This window comes from Stenella coeruleoalba (genome assembly GCF_951394435.1).
Source record: "Stenella coeruleoalba genome assembly, chromosome: 1".
Taxonomy (NCBI): domain Eukaryota; kingdom Metazoa; phylum Chordata; class Mammalia; order Artiodactyla; family Delphinidae; genus Stenella; species Stenella coeruleoalba.
In genome coordinates, this window is record NC_137169.1 from 163,277,303 (window position 1) to 163,298,206 (window position 20,904).

Here is a 20,904-nt window from a genome sequence, read left to right on the forward strand (position 1 = left end):
CTGCGCTTCTGGAGCCTGGGCTCCGCAACGGGAGAGGCCACAACAGTGAGAGGCCCGCGTACCGCAAAAAAAAAAAAAAAAAAAAAATTGAGTTATTTGTAGTGAGGTGGATGGACCTAGGGTCTGTCATACAGAGTGAAGTAGGTCAGAAAGACGAAAACAAATACCATATGCTAACACATATATATGGAATCTAAAAAAAAAAAAAATTGGTCATGAAGAACCTAGGGGCAAGACGGGAATAAAGACACAGACCTACCAGAGAATGGACCTCATTGTAATTTTGATTTGCATTTCTCTAACGATTAGTGATGTTGAGCATACTTTCATGTGTTGGTTGGCAATCTGTGTATCTTCTTTGGAGAAATGTCTGTTTAGGTCTTCTGCCCATTTTTGAATTCGGTTGTTTGTTTTTTTGATATTGAGCGGCATGAACTGCTTGTATATTTTGGAGATTAATCCTTTGTCAGTTGCTTCATTTACAAATACTTTCTCCCATTCTGAGGGTTGTCTTTTCATTTTATTTATGGTTTCCTTTGCTGTGCAAAAGCTTTGAAGTTTCATTAGGTCCTATTTGTTTATTTTAGTTTTTATTTCCATGTCTCTAGGATGTGGGTCAAAAAGGATCTTGCTGTGATTTATGCCATAGAGTGTTCTGCCTATGTTTTCCTCTAACAGTTTTATAGTGCCTGGCCTTACATTTAGGTCTTTAATCCATTTTGAGTTCATTTTCATTTATGATGTTAGGAAATGTTCTAATTTCATTCTTTTACATGTAGCTTTCCAGTTTTCCCAGCATCATTTATTGAAGAGGCTGTGTTTTCTCCATTGTATATTCTTGCCTCCTTTATCAAAGATAAGGTGACCATATGTGCGTGGGTTTATCTCTGGGCTTTCTATCCTGTTCCATTGATCTATATTTCTGTTTTTGTGCCAGTACCATACTGTCTTGATTATTGTAGCTTTGTAGTATAGTCTGAAGTCAGGGAGTCTGATTCCTCCAGCTCTGTTTTTCTTTCTCAAGATTGCTCTGACTATTCAGGGTCTTTTGTATTTCCATACAAATTGTGAAATTTTTTGTTCTAGTTCTGTGAAAAATGCCAGTGGTAGTTTGATAGGGATTGCATTGAATCTGTAGATTGCTTTGGGTAGTATAGTCATTTTCACAATATTGATTCTTCCAATCCAAGAACATGGTATATCTCTCCATCTGTTTGTGTCATCTTTAATTTCTTTCATCAGTGTCTTATAGTTTTCTGCATACAGGTATTTTGTCTCCTTAGGTAGGTTTACTCCTAGGTATTTTATTATTTTTGTTGCAATTGTAAATGGGAGTGTTTCCTTAATTTCTCTTTCAGATTTTTCATCATTAGTGTATAGGAACGCAAGAGATTTCTGTGCATTAATTTTGTATCCCACTACTTTCCATGTATTTTGCAACTGACAGTTTGTACCTCTTAATCTCCCTCACCTATTTGTTTCTTCACCCCATTTCCCTCCCCTCTGGCAATCACCTGTTTCTTCTCGGTATCTATAACTCTGTTTCTGTTTTCTTATGTTTGTTCATTTGTTTTGTTTTGTTTTTAGATTCCACAATAAGTGAAATCATGTAGTACTTGCCTTTCTCTGTCTGCCATGTCATTTAGCATAGTACCTCGAGGTCCATCCATGTTGTTGCAGATGGTAAGATATCATTCTTTTTATGCCTCAGGAATATTCCATTGTGTATGTATACCACATCTTCTTTTTCCATTCATTTATTGATGGGTATTTAGGTTGCTTCCATATATTGGCTTTTGTGAATAATGCTACAATAAGCATGGGGTGCATATATCTTTTCTAATTAGTGTTCTCATTTTCTTCAGATGAATGCACAGGAGTGGAATTGCTGTCATGTGGTAGTTCTAGTTTTAATTTTTTTAATTAATTAATTTATTTAATTTTGGTTTCATTGGGTCTTTGTTGCTGCATGCAGGCTTTCTCTAGTTGTGGAGACCGGGGGCTACTCTTTGTTGTGGTGTGCGTGCTTTTCATGGCAGTGGCTTCTCTTGTTGCGGAGCATGGGCTCTAGGCGTGCAGGCTTCAGTAATTGTGGCATGCAGGCTCAGTAGTTGTGGCTCATGGGCTCTAGAGTGCAGGCTCAGTTGTTGTGGCACACGGGCTTAGTTGCTCTGCAGCATGTGGGATCTTCACACAGCAGGGCTCGAACCCACGTGCCCTGCATTGGCAGGCAGATTCTTAACCACTGCACCACCAGGGAAGTCCCTAGTTTTAATTTTTTGAAAAATCTTCATACTGTTTTCCACAGTGGGTACAATTTACATTCCCAACAACAGTGCATGAGAGTTCCCTTTTCTCCACATCCTTCCTAACACTTGTTATTTGTTTCTTTTGATATTAACCATGCTGACAGGTGTTAGGAGATATCTCACTATGGCTTTGATTCTCATTTCTCTGGTGATTAATAATGCTGAGCATCTTCTCACATGCCTGCTGGTCATCTGTATGTATTCTTTGGAAAATGTCTATTCAGATCCTCTGCCCATTTTTTAATTGGATTGTTTGTTTTTTTGATGTTGAGTTGTATGAGTTCTTTGTATCTTTCAGCCTTTCTTTGTCTTTTGATTGGAGCATTTAGTCCATTTACATTTAAAGTAATTATTCATAGATATGGACCTATTGCCATTTTGTTAATTTTGGGGGATTGTTTTGTTGTGTAGTTCTTCTTTCTTCTTTTCCTCTCCTCTTTTGCAATTTGATGACTTTCTTTAGCATTATTTTTGGATTTCTTTCTCTCTTTTTTTGTGTGTATCTATTATAGGTTTTGGTTTGTGGTCACCATGAGGTTCATATATAACAGCTCTCTATCTATCTATCTATCTATCATCTATCTATCTATCTCTCATCTATGATTACATATAGATGTATATATGATTAATTGATGATCTCTTAAGTTCGAATGTATTCTAACAACCCTGCATATTTACTCCTCCCACAACAATGTTGAATATTTTTGATGTCATATTTTACATCTTTTTGTTTTTTGTATCCCTTAACTACTTATTTTGTATATAGATGATTTCCCTACTTTTGTCTTTTAACCTTCCTGCTAGCTTTATAAATAGTTGATCTACTATTTTGCCTTTACCAGTGAGATATTTTCTTTCATAATTTTCACATTTCTAATTGTGGCCTTTTCTTTTCCACTTAAAGAAGTTCCTTTAACGTTTCTTGTAAAGCCAGTTTAGTGGTGCTGAACTCTTTCAGTTTTTATTTGTCTGTAAAACTCTCCTTCAAATATGAGTGATAACTTTGCCAGGTAGAATATTCTTGTTTGTAGATTTTCCCCTTTTATCATTTGATTGTATTGTGCCACTCCCTTCTGGCCTGCAAAGTTTCTGTTAAAGAGTCAGCTGATATTCTTATGGAGGTTCCCTTGTACGTAACTAGTTGCTTTTCTCTTGCTGTTTTTAATATTCCCTCTTAATCGTTCACTTTTTGCCACTCTAATAGTATGTGTTTTGGTGTAAATCTCTTTGGGTTCATCTTGTTTGTGATTCTCTGTACTTCCTTACTTGGGTGTCTGTTTCCTTCCCCAGGTTAAGGAAGTTTTCCACTATTATTTCTTCAAATAAGTTCTCTGCCCCTTGGTCTCTGTCTTCTCCTTCTGGGACCCCCATCATGTGAATGTTAGTATGCTTGATATTGTTCCAGAGGTTTCTTAAACTATCCCCATTTAAAAAAACTTTTTTCTCTTTTCTGTTCGGCTTAAGAGATTTCCATAACTTTGTCTTTCAGATCACTGATCTACTCCTCTGCATCATCTAATCTACTGTTGATTCCTTCTAGTGTATTTTTAATTTCAGTTATTGTATTCTTCAGCTTTGTTTGGTTCTTCTTTATATTTTCTATTCCTTTGTTAAACTTCTCACTGTGCTCATCCATTCTTCCCCTGAGTTCAGTGAGTATCTTTATGACCATTACCTTGAACTGTTTATCATGTAGTTTTCTTACCTCCACTTCAGTTATTTCTTTTATGGAAATTTTGTCTTGTTCAATCATTTGGAACATACACCTCTGTTTCCTCATTTTGCCCAATATTCAGTGTTTATATCTGTGTGTTAAGTTGGTCCATTATGTTTCCTGATCTTGAAGAAGTGCCCATGGTAGGAAACATCCTGTGGTTCCAGCAGCATGCTCCCCTTTGGTCATGAACGCTGTATGCTCTATGGGCGCCCCCTATGTGTGATGCTTGTGCCCTTCTTTTGTGGTGGTATCAACTACTGTGGGCACACTGGTATGTGGGGCTGACAACTAGCCAAGTTGGCTGCTAGGCCATGCTTTGTACAGTAGCTGTGGGCCCACTGGAGGGCTGGGTAAGCTTCCTTCATGGTTGGCTGCACACCCAGGGGGATGTGGGGCTGATGCTGGTCCACTGAAGGGTAAGACTGTGTCCCTGTGTGGCTGTCTGCATAGCCTGGTGGTGGTGGTGGGCTCAGCATTGGTGCTGGGCCACTAGTATGAGTGGCTGGGTCCCCATGAGGCTGTCTACATGACCCTGGGGGCTCAGGGCTCATGCAAGCCCACCGTAGGTTGGGGCCAGGTCCCTATGTGGCTGTCTGCATGGCCCAGAGGGACTCAGGGCAGGTGCTGTCCTGCTGGTGGGTGGGGCCAGGTCCCCACATGGCTGTGTACATGTCTGGGTTGGGTTGGGCTGGTACAGGCCCACTGGTGGTGGTAAGCCTCCAGCACGAATAGGCTAGAGGGAGGATTTCCAAATGGCATTTGCTAGCACTGTTGTTATCTCGGTAGAGTGAGCTCCCCAGAGTGGCTGCTAACAGTGTCTAAGGGGAATCCCAGTTGCCTGCTGCCTCTCTGGGAGGCTCTTCAAGATCAGCAAGTAGGTCGGACTGAAGCTCTTTCCAGACTACTGCCTCTGTGCTGGGACTCGGAGCATATGAGACTTTGCACGTGCCCTATAAGAGTGACATTTTTGTTTCCTATAACCCTCTGGCACTCCCGAACATAAGCCCCACTGGGTTTCAAAGCTAGGGGGCTCATCTCCCTGGAGCAGGACCCCTGGCTGGGGAGCCCAGTGAAGTGCTCAGACTCCTCACTCCTCGGGGAGGACCTTTATGATTGTGATATTCTTCCCATTTGTGGGTCACCAACCAAGGCTGTGGGTCTTGACTATACCATGTCTCTACCTCTCCTATTCATCTCATTATGGTTCCTTCTTTATCTCTTTAGTTATGGAAATTTTTTTTTCCACTAGCATTCAGGTCATTTTCATAGGTAGTTGCTCTGTAAGTAGTTGTAATTTTGGTGTGTCCATGGGAGGAGGTGAGTTTAGGGTCTTCCTATGCTACCATCTTGAACACTTTTCCCTAAAAAGACAGATTCTTAAATTCCATTCTCAAGAACTCTCTGATATGTTGAGGTAGAGTCCAGAGGTCTATTTTTAACAAACCCATCAGAATATTTTGATGTAGCAGGACCACAGACCATATTTTGAGAAATGCCACTTTACCTTGTTGGTTTTTATTTTAAAAAGAGAACTTAGTCTAATTTTGAGACCATTACAACTGAAAAGCAGGCTTTGCTTGGAAGGTATCAGTGGCAAGGCAGAGAAAGAAAGCAAAACAAAGGATGGGCTTGTTCGCCGAAAACAAATAGACTGCCAGTTATGTCTCTAGCAAAAATGGTCTTGCTTGGGATCAGCAGAGAATTGCGGTTTGGGGTCTGCAGCCATGGTGAGCCACATGCAAGTCCCTGCATAGCAAAGGAAGGAGAACTGTTTTAACAGAAGGGAAAAGAAAGTTGTAAGGGCTCTAGCAAACAAAGAGTCCATGGCTTTTCCTTGCTGATTTGCTGCTAGGAAAGAAGAGGAGTCTTTCTTCTTGCTGTTGAGCTCTGCTGTCATCACAGTGTGTGAAAGCTCCCCCTTCTGGTCTCCAGACTCTATTTAATTATTTAATTTAAGGTTTCTATTTATTAATTTTTACAAGGTAAATGAGATAAAATTAAGTAGAAAATTAATACTTTAAATTCAGAATCATAATTTATTAATTTCTTTGTTCTATGTATAGAAATGAGCCAGAAATATGCATTTATTCAAGAGACAAAATACCCGTTGTATACCTAAAGAGAGTTAAAATGATATTCCTGTTTTCTTATGGTGTGGTCCAAGTGGTTCCAAGGCTAGAACGTGGTTATCCTAATTCCTAACCTTTCTATAACTTTCCTGTTGAAGAGTTAACAATAATTTAAGGTATGATAATTTAAAATAATTATAAGCAATATATTTATATTCCCTTGCTTTACATAAAAAGGGAAGTCAGAGAATTTTAAATAATAAGATGTTGTAGGAGAGGTATCAATAATTTTTGATGGAAGACATGACTCATCTTTGCTAGAAGCAAAGTTTCAACTAACAGTAAAATATCAATTTCTTTTTTTCTTTTTCTAATTTCAGAAGTAAAGTGTAGCCTCCCACAGATTATGAATGGAATCAAGAAGGAACTGAAAATAAGAAAAGTATATCACTCTGGAGATAATGTAACTTTGGAGTGTGAAGATGGGTATACTCTGGAAGGCAGTCCCTGGAGTCAGTGCCAGGAAGATGACCTGTGGGACCCTCCTCTGGCCATATGTACCTCTCGTAAGTGCAAGTGCAAGGAATGTAGGTCCTTCCCAGCCCTGGTTACTGTTCATTCATTCATCTGTACTGACACTGAATGTGGTGGTGTGCCATATGGTGTGCATTAGCTAAGAGCTAAGGAGTGCAGTAAGAGTCCCTAATTCTTCCCCAAAAGCCCTTAGCAATGAGAATAAGGCAAGCCTTGCTCCTCACACTTCTTAACCCATCCATCTCTCCTCAGGGACTCCTCTGAACCTTTTTTGCCCATTATCACTCTATTGCTGCATACATTGCACAGTAATAATTTGATTACATCCTATGGGTCTTAAAATTCAGTAGCAGATTAGTGGTAGAGCAGGCCTTCAAGAATGTTTTCAGCATGAGTCGGGGATCACCTTCCAACTTGCAGAGACTAGCTGGCCGGTCTCCCACACTGGTGTAGACTACAGGATTTTAACCTGGTACATTGGATACAGTGATTTAGGAATCATGTGTCATTGAGATCTGTAGAAGGGTAGCCTTCTGCTGGCAACTAGAGGGTGATGTAAAATAGAAAATCCTTAACCTTAAACTTGTACACATCAAGTAACAGATGAGCAAAATGAATAATGAATAACCTTCCTTAATCTAAATTAGTCTTAGCCTTCTCTTCTCCCCCATTCTTATCACTCTTACTTAAATTATGTGGTTGAATACCAAGACTGTTCAAGATACAATTTTTTTACAGTTAATGCCTTAAATGCATTAACAAAGCTCACTCGCAAATAATATTTCTAAATTATAAACTTGATACTCCCTTAATATCAAATTATATTCATTTCTTTGGCAAAAAGATCACTGCCTATCTGAATGTCTTTTGAGTATTCTAACGATGTGGCTGTGAGAGACAGAAAATTCACATAATGTCGGGGGACTGACCTGCCAGATATTAAAATAGAAAGTCACAATACATAAATCATTTTATATCACCGAAAATAGACTTATCTTTATTAAAAATGGAATAAAGTAGATATTAATAAAATAGAGCTAGTATAAATAGAAATTAAAGTATCTTACAGAAAACAATCTAATAACGGAGACACCATCAATCCAAGGGGGAGAAAAAGATGATCAAATAGTATACGTAGCACTGAAAAAATTTGGAACCTTTCTTTATATCTTACAATAAATACCAGATTTAATAAATAGTTAAAAGTTTTAAAAGTCAACATAGGAAAGCTAAAGTAGAAAAGGAAAAAAAAGAAGATAAAACAGCTAGAAAAAGAAAAACAACTTTTGGAAAATTTTGATATGATAGAGAAAATTATAAAAGGTCAACAAATTTGACTTAGAACTTATGAACTTTTAAAAGTAAATAAGAAAGCAGTAGACAGATGAGAAATATGTTAAAAATATAATGAAGTGTTAATAATGTTATACACATAGCAGTAGTGTTGGTTGTGGTAATAATAAAGGTTGTAAAAGTTAACATATGTTGAGCACTTAATTCAACTGTTCAAAGATTAGATATTCTATAACTATGTAAAAACTTAGATGCATGAGAAAATGTACTAGAAGGGAATGTACTAAAGTATTTCAGGATAGTAGGATTATGGATGATATTTTTCTTTTGTTCTGTTTTATAAACTCTCTGCTCTAATTATACTACTTTTATGACAAAACAGTAATTTTAAAAGAAAAAAACAGACTTTGCTGCATACACAAAATAATATGAGATTGTGTGACTAAAACCAATGGCTTTTTATATTAGAGAAAAGTTAAGAATCTGTACAGAAAAAAATCAGGATGAATTATAACTGGCTGAGAGCTCCTGTTTGATCATATTGTGTGCCAGACTGATGTTTTTTGTGGCTTTTGCTTCCTTTTAGGCACGAGTGATGAGCTCATAGCTGGTAAGTTTCATGAAGGGTTTGCTGAGGAAACATCCTTAACAGTAGGTATCCACTGATAATAAGTGAAATGTAAAAAGAGAGATCAAAATATCCTAGACTGCAATTTTAATTAGAAAGAAAAGAATAATGAATTCAGGCCATAGTGTAGCAAAACTGGTATCCTTATATGCATATAGAGTGAGTGTCCTTTATCAAAGTTCCCTTACTATCTTTGAACCATTATAAAAAAAGAAGCATTCTTCCCATTTTAGTGTGTCTGGAGAAGGCAACTTGCTCTTTAGTTTATAACCTGGGAATAGTCTTCAGGATAGTAGTCATGCCCATTTGCATAAATTGAAAGCCACAAAGACAAATTTTCTAAGCCCATTTCTGTGATCTGCCTATGTGAGAGGAATAGTTTTGTGGTAGAGTTTCTAAGAGAATCAGTAGAGTCTGCTGCATAGAGTAGCTCGTGCCTTGCGCCTCACACAAGAGACATGCAGGGTCATGGCGAGCTGAGCAGAGGAGCTCCAGTGCTTGTTCTCACCCACTTATTGAAATGCTGCTGTTGGACAAAGGTCACAAACTGCTCTCTCACTGCTCATTTATAACCCTGGGGTAATAAGACTAATATGCTAGATTAAACCTGGAGCAGAGGGGAAATCTTAAAGATAAGCCTGTGGGGGGCGTGTTTTAAAAACAGAATTTATACTTACTTTTTATTGGGTTTTTTTTTTTTTTTTTTTGCGGTACGCGGGCCTCTCACTGTTGTGGCCTCTCTCGTTGCGGAGCACAGGCTCCGGACGCGCAGGCTTAGCGGCCATGGCTCACGGGCCTAGCCGTTCCGCGGCATGTGGGATCTTCCCGGACTGGGGCACGAACCCGTGTCCCCTGCATCGGCAGGCAGACTGTCAACCACTGTGCCACCAGGGAAGCCCTATACTTACTTTTTAAAAACTCATTAAGACACAGTTTGAAACCTACAGTTTATATTTTCCATGCATTTAATTACCATGTTTTACTGCCTAGGCATGTTCTTTGGTATGATCCTCTTGATTTTACCTGTCATTGTTTCCTGTTTGATAATTCTAAAGCGCAAAAAAGGGTAAGTACGGCCATATTCTCCTAGAATATGTTTATAACTCTATTTGCTGCTTCTTGGAAGCCAAAGAGATGTAAAAGATGTTGACCTAAAACAGATAGACTGCCAGTTATTTCTCCAGCAAAAATGGGTTTATTTGGGATCCACAGAGAATAGCAATTTGAAGTCTGCAACCATGGTGAGTCATATGCAAGTCCCTGCATGACAAGGGAAGGAGAGTGCTTTTCTTGGGAGGAAAAGGAAGTTGGGCAGGCTGTAGTAAACAAAGAGTCCATGAGTTTTCATTGGCTGAGCCCTTTCCAGGAAAGAAAAGGAGTCTTTCTTCTTCCTGCTAGTCTCTGTTGTCTTCCTAGGGCAGGAGAACTCCCCCTTCTGGTCCCTCAACTCTATTTATTTTTGGTTTATGGGGATTAATTTTTTACAAAGAAAACCTCAAAAAAGAAGTACTGCATAAACAGAGGTGATAATTCTTATAAAGAAGGCTGATGACACATATTAGGCATAAAGAAGGATTTATACTATTAAAAACAAAAAAATTCAGCTGGGTAAATTTGAAGATCTAATTGGCTTTATTAAAAGATTCATGGATTGGGCAGCATCCCATTTAGCAACTAGAAGGATGCACAGAGGAGTTGTACAAACGGAAGGTTTTCATAGGAAGAAGAGTGGGGCAAAGGAGCTATTCAGGGAAACAAGGATTAGTTTTAAATCAGGACATCTTCTTTGGAGGCAGGGCAGAGGTGTTAGACAGCAAGGATTTATTAAATTGATTACCTCTTCTTCCTCTGGGAGGTGGAGAGGACCTACATAACAGATTACCTTATTGATGCTGACCAGAAAATTTCAGACTGGTTGATTAAGATTAATTTCTGCAGGTCAAAACTGCAATTAAGTCTTGGGATCAAATGGTTCCATTTTGTGTCTGTTACTTTCTTTAAAAAAATATATATGATAAGAAGAACACTTTTTTTAAAAGCATAGAATTTATGAAGGACTCAAATTTTGCAAAAGAGAAAATAGAAGGAATTTTTACAAGGGTGTTGATGAGAATGTTGGTATCCTTGTTTTGCTAAAACATTTCAGACTCCAACCTCTATACACTGACCCTATCAGGGCACGAGAAGTTAGAAAGTGTGTCCCACTGGCACACATACCCAGGCTGTCAGTGTGGAAGAATTAAGGTTTTGCATGGGTATTTTAAAAAGATAATAATCTTTGAGATTGGTTCAAGATGAAGGAGTAGAATGACCACTCTCACTCCCTCTTTTGAGAACACCAGAATCAAAACTAACTGCTGAACAATCATCAACAGGAAGACACTGGAACTCACCAAAAAAGATACCCCACATGCAAAGACAAAGGAGAAGCAACAATGAGACTGTAGGAGGGGCGCAACCACAATAAAATCAAATCCCACCCAGTCACACTGGGTGGGTGACTCACAAACTGGAGAACACTTATACCATAGAAGTCCAGCCACTGGAGTGAAGATTCTGAGCCCCACGTCAGGCTTCTGAACCTGGGGGTCCGGCAATGGCAGGAGGAATTCCTAGATAATGACACTTTGAAGGCTAGCGGGATTTGATTGCAACATTTTGACAGGACAGGGGGAAGCAGAGACTCCACTCTTGGACGGCACACACAAAGTAGTGTCTACATTGGGACTGAGAAGAAGGAGCAGTGACCCCATAGGAGACTGAACCAGACCTACCTGCTAGTGTTGGAGGGTCTCCTGCAGAGGTGGGGGTTGGCTGTGCCTCACCGTGAGGACAAAGACACTGGCAGCAGAAGTTCTGAGAAGTACTCCTTGGTGTGAGCCCTCCCAGAATCCACCATTAGCTCCACCAAAGAGCCCAGCTAGGCTCCAGTGTTGGGTCGCCTTAGGCCAAAAAAACAACAGGGAGGGAACCCAGCCCCACCCATCAGCAGACAAGCAGATTAAAGTTTTACTGAGCTCTGCCCACCAGAGCAACAGCCAGCTCTACCCACCACCAGTCCCTCCCATCAGGAAACATGCACGAGCCTCTTAGATAGCCTCATCCACCAGAGGGCAGACAGCAGAAGCAAGAAGAACTACAATCCTGCAGCCTATGGAACAAAAACCACATTCACAGAAAGATAGACAAGATGAAAAGGCAGAGGGCTATGTACCAGATGAAGAACAAGATAAAACCCCAGAAAAACAACTAAATGAAATGGAGAGAGGCAATCTTCCAGAAAAAGAATTCAAAATAATGATAGTGAAGATGATCCAGGACCTCAGAAAAAGAATGGAGGCAAAGATTGAGAAGATGCAAGAAATGTTTAACAAAGATCTAGAAGAATTAAAGAACAAGCAAACAGAGATGAACAATACAATAACTGAAATGAAAAATACACTAGAAGAAATCAATAGCAGAATAACTGAGGCAGAAGAATGGATAAGTGAGCTGGAAGATAGAATGGTGGAATTCACTGCTGCAGAACAGAATAAAGAAAAAAGAATGAAAAGAAATGAAGACAGCTGAAGAGACCTCTGGGACAACATTAAATGCAAGAACATTTGCATTATAGGGGTCTCAGAAGGAGAAGAGAGAGAGAAAGGACCAGAGAAAACATTTGAAGAGATTATAGTGGAAAACTTCCCTAACATGGGAAGGGAAATACCACCCAAGTCCAGGAAGTGCAGAGAGTCCAATACAGGATAAACCCAAGGAGAAACACACCGAGACACATAGTAATCAAATTGGCAAGAATTAAACACAAAGAAAAATTATTGAAAGCAGCAAGGGAAAAATGACAAATAACATACAAGGGAACTCCCATAATGTTAACAGCTGATTTCTCAGCAGACACTCTACAAGCCAGAAGGGAATGGCATGATATACTTAAAGTGATGAAAGGGAAGGACCTACAACCAAGATACTCTACCCAGCACTGATCTCATTCAGATTCCATGGAGAAATCAAAACCTTTACAGATGAGCAAAAGCTAAAAGAATTCAGCACCACCAAACCAGCTCTACAACAAATGCTAAAGGAACTTATCTAAGTGGGAAACACAAGAGAAGAAAAGGACCTACAAAAACAAGCCCAACACAATAAAGAAAATGGAAATAGGAACATACATATCGATAATTACCTTAAACATGAATGGATTAAATGCTCCAACCAAAAGACACAGGCTTGCTGAATGGATAAAAAAACAAGACCCATATATATGCTGTCTACAAGAGACCCACTTCAGGCCTAGGGACACATACAAACTGAAAATGAGGGGATGGAAAAAGATATTCCATGTAAATGGGAATCAAAAGAAAGCTGGAGTAGCAATACTCATATCAGATAAAATAGACTTTAAAATACAGAATGTTATAAGAGACAAGGAAGGACACTACGTAACATTCAAGGGATCAATCCAAAAAGAAGATATAACAATTATAAATATATATGCACCCAACATAGGAGCACCTCAATACATAAGGCAACGGCTAACAGCTCTAAAAGAGGAAATCGACAGTAACACAATAATAGTGGGGGACTTTAACACCTCACTAACACCAATGAACAGATCATCCAAACAGAAAATTAATAAGGAAACACAAGCTTTAAATGACACAATAGACCAGATAGATTTAATTGATATTTATAGGACATTCCATCCAAAAACAGCAGATTATACTTTCTTCGCGAGTGCGCACAAACATTCTCCAGGATAGATCATATCTTGGGTCATAAATCAAGCTTCAGTAAATTTAAGAAAATTGAAATCATATCAAGCATCTTTTCTGACCACAACGCTATGAGATTAGAAATCAAATACAGGGAAAAAAACATTAAAAACATAAATACATAGAGGCTAAACAATACGTTACTAAATAACCAAGAGATCACTGAAGAAATCAAAGAGGAAATCAAAAATTACCTAGAGACAAATGACAATGAAAACACAACAATCCAAAATCTGTGGGATGCAGCAAAAGCAGTTCTAAGAGGGAAGTTTATACCTTTACAAGTCTACCTCAAGAAACAAGGAAAATCTCAAATAAACAATCTAATGTTAAACCTAAAGGAAGTAGAGAAAGAAGAACAAACAAAACCCAATGTTAGCAGAAGGACAGAAATCATCAAGATCAGAGCAGAAATAAATGAAATAGAAACAAAGAAAACAATAGCAAAGACCAATAAAATTAAAAGATGGTTCTTTGAGAAGATAAACAAAATTGATAAACCATTAGTCAGACTCCTGAAGAAAAAGAAGGAGAGGACTCAAATCAATAAAATGAGAAATGAAAAAGGAGAAGTTACAACAGACACTGCAGAAGTACAAAGTATCCTAAGAGACTACTACAAGCAACTCTATGCCAATAAAATGGACAAACTGGAAGAAATGGACAAATTGTCAGAAAGGTATGACCTTCCAAGACTGAACCAGGAAGAAATATTAAATATGAACACACTAATTCCAAGTGATGAAATTGAAACTGGAATTAAATATCTTCCAACAAACAAAAGTCCAGGACCAGATGGCTTCACAGGTGGATTCTATCAAATATTTAGAGAAGAGCTAACACCCATCCTTCTCAAACTCTTCCAAAAAATTGCAGAGGAAGGAACACTCCCAAACTCATTCTACGAGGTCACCATCACCCTGATACCAAAACCAGACAAAGATACTACAAAACAAAGAAAATTACAGACCAATATCACTGATGAATATAGATGCAAAAATCCACAACAAAATACTAGCAAACAGAATCCAATGACACATTAAAAGGATCATACACTGTGATCAAGTGGCAGTTATCCCAGGGATGCAAGGATTCTTCAATATACGCAAATCAATCAATGTGATATACCATATTAACAAATTGAAGAAGAAAAACCATATGATCATCTCAATAGATGCAGAAAAAGGTTTTGACAAAATTCAACACCCATTTATGATAAAAACCCTCCAGAAAGTAAGCATAGAGGGAACCTACCTCAACATAATAAAGGCCATATATGACAAACCCACAGCCAACATCATCCTCAATGGTGAAAAACTGAAAGCATTTCCTCTAAGATCAGGAACGAGATAAGGATGTCCACTCACACCACTATTACTCAACATAGTTTTGGAAGTCCTAGACACAGCAATCAGAGAAGAAAAAGAAATAGAAGGAATACAAAATGGAGAAGAAGAAGTAAAACTGTCACTGTTTGCAGATGACATGATACTATACGTAGAGTACCCTAAAGATGCCACCAGGAAACTACTAGAGCTAATCAATAAATGTGGTAAAGTTGCAGGATACAAAATTAGTGTACAGAACTCTCTTGCATTCCTATACACTAATGATGAAAAATCTGAAACAGAAATTAAGGAAACACTCCCATTTACCATTGCAACAAAAGAATAAAATACCTAGGAATAAACCTACATAGGGAGACAAAAGACCTGTATGCAGAAAACTATAAGACACTGATGAAAGAAATTAAAGATGATACCAACAGATGGAGAGATATTCCATGTTCTTGGATTGGAAGAACCAATATTGTGAAAATGATTATACTACCCAAAGCAATCTACAGATTCAATGCAATCCCTATCAAATTACCAATGGCATTTTTTACAGAACTGGAACAAAAAATCTTAAAATTTGTATGGAGACACAAAGACCCTGAATAGCCAAAGCAGTCTTGAGGGAAAAAAGCAGAGCAGGAGGAATCAGACTCCCTGACTTCAGACTATACTACAAAGCTACAGTAATCAAGACAATATGGTACTGGCACAAAAAAAGAAATATAGATCAATGGAACAGGATAGAAAGCCCAGAGATAAACCCACGCACCTATGGTCAACTAACCTATGACAAAGGAGGCAAGGATATACAATGGAGAAAAGACAGTGTCTTCAATAAGTGGTGCTGGGAAAACTGGACAGCTACATGTAAAAGAATGAAATTAGAACAATTCCTAACACTGTACACAAAAATAAACTCAAAATGGATTAGAGACCTAAATGTAAGACCAGGCACTATAAAACTCTTAGAGGAAAGCATAGGAAGAACACTCTTTGACATAAATCACAGCAACAAATTTTTTGATCTATCTCCTAGAGTCATGGAAATAAAAACAAAAATAAACAAATGAGACCTAATGAAACTTCAAAGCTTTTGCACAGCAAAGGAAACCATAAACAAGACAAAAAGACAACCCTCAGAATGGGAGAAAATATTTGCAAACGAATCAACGGACAAAGAATTAATCTCCAAAATACATAAACAGCTCATGCAGCTCAATATTAAAGAAACAAACAACCCAATGCAAAAATGGGCAGAAGACCTAAATAGACATCTCTCCAAAGAAGACATACAGATGGCCTAGAGGCACATGAAAAGCTGCTCAACATCACTAATTGTTAGAGAAATGCAAATCAAAAGTACAATGAGGTATCACCTCACACTGGTTAGAATGGGTATCATCAGAAAATCTACAAATAAAAAATGCTGGAGAAGGTGTGGAGAAAAGGGAACCCTCTTGCACTGTTGGTGGGAATGTAAATTGATATAGCCACTATGGAGAACAGTATGGAAGTTCCTTAAAAATCTAAAAATTGAATTACCATATGATCCAGCAATCCCACTACTAGGCATATTCCCAGAGAAAACCATAATTCAAAAAGACACATGCACCCCAATGTTCATTGCAGCACTATTTACAATAGCCAGGTCATGGAAGCAACCTAAATGCCCACTGACAGACGAATGGATAAAGAAGTTGTGGTACATATATACAATGGAATATTACTCAGCCATAAAAAGGAACGAAAGTGGGTCATTTGTGGAGACGTGGATGCATCTAGAGACTGTCATACAGAGTGAAGTAAGTCAGAAAGAGAAAAACCAATAATGTATATTAATGCATATATGTGGAACCTAGAAAGTGGTACAGATGAACCGGTTTACAGAGCAGAAATTGAGACTTATAAGTAGAGAAGAAACATACAGACACCAAGGGGGGAAAGCGGCGGAGGTGGGCAGGGGTTGGTGTGATGAACTGGGAGATTGGGATTGACATGTATACACTGATGTGTATAAAATTGATGAGTAGTAAGAACCTGTTGTATAAGTAAATAAATAAAAATTTTAAAAAACTAATAATAATCTTTTATAAACTCCATTTATTTTTTAAACTTGCCAAAACCTTGCAAGGATTCAGATCTAAATAAAGAAATGTGGTTTTTTTTTTGTTTTTTTTTTGTTTTTTTTTTGCAGTACGCGGGCCTCTCACTGTTGTGGCCTCTTCTGTTGCGGAGCACAGGCTCCGGACGCACAGGCTCAACGGCCATGGCTCACGGGCCCAGCCACTCTGCGGCATGTGGGATCTTCCCAGACCGGGGCACGAACCTGTGTCCCCTGCATCAGCAGGCGGACTCTCAACCACTGAGCCATAAGGGAAGCCCAAGAAATGTTTTTGACTGGGAATAGAACATACACAGCTTGTGTACTAGTTGATGTAATTATAACAAAATCAATGTGGTCAAAGTCAATGAGATAGGAGCAAACTATATCCAGGAGAAACAGTTTGAACTTTAAATGAACAGTTTTCTATAGCAAATGTTCTAAGCAAATACAGTCTCCTAAGGAAGCTTTACAGAAATTGTAGTTTTGATATGCACAGAGGATGCCAATATAAACTTTAAAAAAAACAAAGTATCAGAGCAGAACTTCTTGCAAACAAGCTAGCCATTTCCTGCTCTCCCTGAATTGTCCTTTCTCACACTCTTTAAATTCTCTCTTGTCTTCTTGGTGTCCACTACACTCCTCACTATGCCCCTCTGCAGACAATGAGCTACTTGTGAACAGGGACCACCTACCTACAAGGGACTCAAAATAATTTTTATTTAATGACTTTTGATCTCCACTTTTACAGTAGTCAAGACTAGTAGTAAGAATAGCAACAGCTAAAACATTGTTTACAAAATGCTTTACCATTTGTGGTCTTCTTTGGCCCTCAAAACAACTCTGTGAAGTAGGTAGACCCAATAATATTATCATCCCAAAGCAGAGAAGCCTCTGAGATGCAGAGAAATTCAGTGACTTACTTAAAATCATATCAGTGGAAAGTTGTTAAGAGTTAAGGCTCTAGTCCAAGTTATCTGAAGCAAAATCATGAACCCTTTCACACGTTCTGTTGATAATTTTCTTTGCCCATTTCTGAATCTGATTTTGTATCACTGAATTTCAGTATCTAGAACTGTGTATAGTACAGGGTTGAAATATTTCCTCTTTCTTTCAATAATCCTTTTTTTGTCCCTCTATTTTATTGGATTTGTCTTAGCTACTCTGGTATAATGAGTCAGTATCTTTCTAGAGAATGGTAGACAAACTCTCATTTTTCACTCTATTTTGAGTTATTAGCCTACAAGAGAATTATAATATTTCTGTAAGGGCCTCTGTCTTATTAAGGTTTAGTGACAATTTTCCTATTTGTTCATGCAAGGTTTTTTTCTGTGATATAACCTCACTGGCTTGACATTTCACTAGTTTTTTTTTTAAAAAAGGTCTTATCTGCACACTTGGTATTTTACTATGTATTTACTACCTCAATAATTTGTGACAAATGTTAAGCAAGATAAGTCATGCACTGATTACTGAGAAATAATAGATTCCTCCATTCAGAGCCCAATAATCCTTACCTGTTGTTTTTGCCTCTGATTCGCTCCAATTTCTATACAAAATAGCCCCTTGTCCACATTTAGATAAAGCCTGAAGTCTTCATTAGTATTATGCATAGAGTTCAAAATTATTAAGGCCGCTCTCTGGAAAGGCTCACTGCATTACTCTGTATTCACATTAGCCACCATCAACCACCTGCACAGCCATTCTTTGAACACATACTCACTAAGGGTGTATCCTCTCACGCCCCATGTACCACTCAGCATCCAAGACCACTTTCAGGCCATTACTCACCTAACCACCTAGTCACTGCTCCTTGGACGCCCATGCAACGTGGCTGTCCAGCCCTCTACGCTTCCTCATGCATGAATCTCAAGTTGCCCTTCCTCATCCTGTGGACAATTTGCTCCTGACTCACAGTCTCCTCTTTGTCTCAAGTGGTACCACCATCTAACCCCCATGAGAGTGTAAAGAGGAATAATGAGGAAGTGCTGGGAAGTGGTGGAGTGAGTGAACTCTTTGTGCTTCCATTCTTAAATCCCTAATACCAACCTAGACCTGAAGTCTAAAGGTACTGGTATCGTGTGATTCATCATTTCATTTATGTAAAGTGAAGTGCTGATTAAATGACCCACAAAGGCAGAGGAGCATACCCGGTAAGACCCTGGGCTTTGCAATCGGTAAGACATGTGTTCACACTCACTTACTACTATGAGACCCTCAACAAGATACATATCCTGTCTAAACTCTACTTTCCTTCCCTACAAAATAGGTAAAATAATAGATTCTACCTCACTTAACACAGGTTCTCACATATGGTGAATGTCAGAAAAGTGAACTCTATTTATTGTTATTTACACATGATTGTTATTATTGACATTTAAAAGTAATTAAGTACTTCTGTATACTCTCAGTTCTATATACCTTCATGAAAACTACTGCTGCTCTCCTAACTGTGGGTATTAACGGTACAGAAAACACAACTTACATCTTCACTACATGGAAAGAAAGAAGCCTTGTGTAAAATTGCAGTGCAAAGCCATTCAGATTGTGAAGCCTAACTAAATGTCACAGTATTGTGGTGAACAATATTTACTAATCAAAATTACATTGGAAATAGTGAAATGTGTTATTTTAAGTATGGACACTTGTCTGTAAGCAAGTTAGAATCTTCTGACACAATGAATAGGATGGTTTTATTATTATTTCCTAATGCAAGTTTTTACTTAGACTTGAAATGTGGGATTTGGTTTTTCTTTTTAGATATCTTCAAAGATTTGAGAAACTTGAAGTAAAGTATGGCCTAAATTTCAAAATGAAAGCTACTCATTTCTTTCAACACTGAAAGTTATATATTTAAAATATTTTTCCTATTTTTCTCCATTGTCAATTAGCAACAATACAGATGAAAACTTGAAAGAAGCAGTTATCCATCTGCATCCCAAAGAAGGCAGTGGTGTCCATCCTCATACTCTGCAAACAAATCAGGAAAATATCAGGTACCTAATACATAAACTGAATTCAAAACGTTTTCAACAACTCAAATGTTGAAAATGAAAGTAGGATTTGAATATGCTATGGCACTAGTTGGATCACTGATAAAAAAGGAGATGGAATGTACTTCAGGAGCTGGAAACGCCTTTGTGGTTTTTTTCTTGGATTGTTGTTTCCAGTGATTTTGGGGTGATGACTGTCAGTGCTCTGCACAGGCAGTTTCTTTTCAAAGCTTTCCTACATTTTTGTGCATTTATGCTATGAACCTTTGAGAATAGTAAGCTTTTCTTTTTCTTTTGGAACCCAAGCATTTGCTCAAGGTGCATCTCAATCTGTGCACATTGACCGTTGATCGCCTTTTTAAAAACAGGTAGGAATTCCTTAATGAAATTGTCTCAAATTTCCCTTTTAAAATTGGAATTTTGGCCACAGTATTTCACAGGAGTAAGGTTAATCATTTATGGCAACATATGGTTGACAACGAGTGAGTTAGAGTCTGTAAAAAATTACGACCTGTGCACCCAGACTAGGTGCAGGGGCAGAGAGGGCAATATAGCCATCTCCAGTGTCACAGAACCATGTTAAAGGACATGAGAATATTCAGTGATGCAGGTAACACATGATGTTGGGAAGTCTTGTGAGGTGGAAGGAGAACAATGATGAGGGATCCAGTGGCAGTAATAACTGCGAGTGACAGGTGAGCTGATGAGCCTCATCAGGGGTGTCCATTAGTACAAGAACAGTGTTCCTGGCCTTGAGAAACAGGAGAGGCTTCAGCATGGCCAAGGGAACATTTGGATATCTTGAACTAAACAGTAACTTCTTTCGATCTTACTGCGAGTAGGGGAGGAGGACATGCTATCTGAAGCTGACCCTCCTCCAAACCTCGAGCTCCTGTTTATTTCCTCTAACAAAACCATCAATCAGAAAAGAGACTCAAGGAATCATTTTATGTGTTATGAGGGACCTGTGTGTGTTCCAGAATGAGGCTCTTTTTATTTAGTTGCTCAATTCTTTTTTTTAATTTTTTTTTTATTTTTGGCTGCGTTGGGTCTTTGTGGCTGTGTGCGGGGCTTTCTCTAGTTGCAGCGAGCAGGGGCTACTCTTCGCTGCAGTGCACAGTCTTCTCATTGTGGTGGCTTCTGTTGTTGCA

General features: G+C 38.4%; 1 protein-coding gene across 1 annotated transcript in view; it reads left to right on the forward strand.

The window, feature by feature from the left end:
• Positions 1-20,904, forward strand: part of CR1 (complement C3b/C4b receptor 1 (Knops blood group)) — a gene marked incomplete at both ends in the record, with an annotated part of 113,398 nt that overhangs the window by 83,449 nt on the left and 9,045 nt on the right. The window contains 4 exons of the mRNA XM_079905199.1: positions 6,476-6,661; positions 8,509-8,532; positions 9,541-9,616; positions 19,652-19,756. Of these exons, the coding sequence (XP_079761325.1) occupies positions 6,476-6,661; positions 8,509-8,532; positions 9,541-9,616; positions 19,652-19,756 (391 nt within the window). The remainder of the gene's footprint in view (positions 1-6,475; positions 6,662-8,508; positions 8,533-9,540; positions 9,617-19,651; positions 19,757-20,904) is intronic.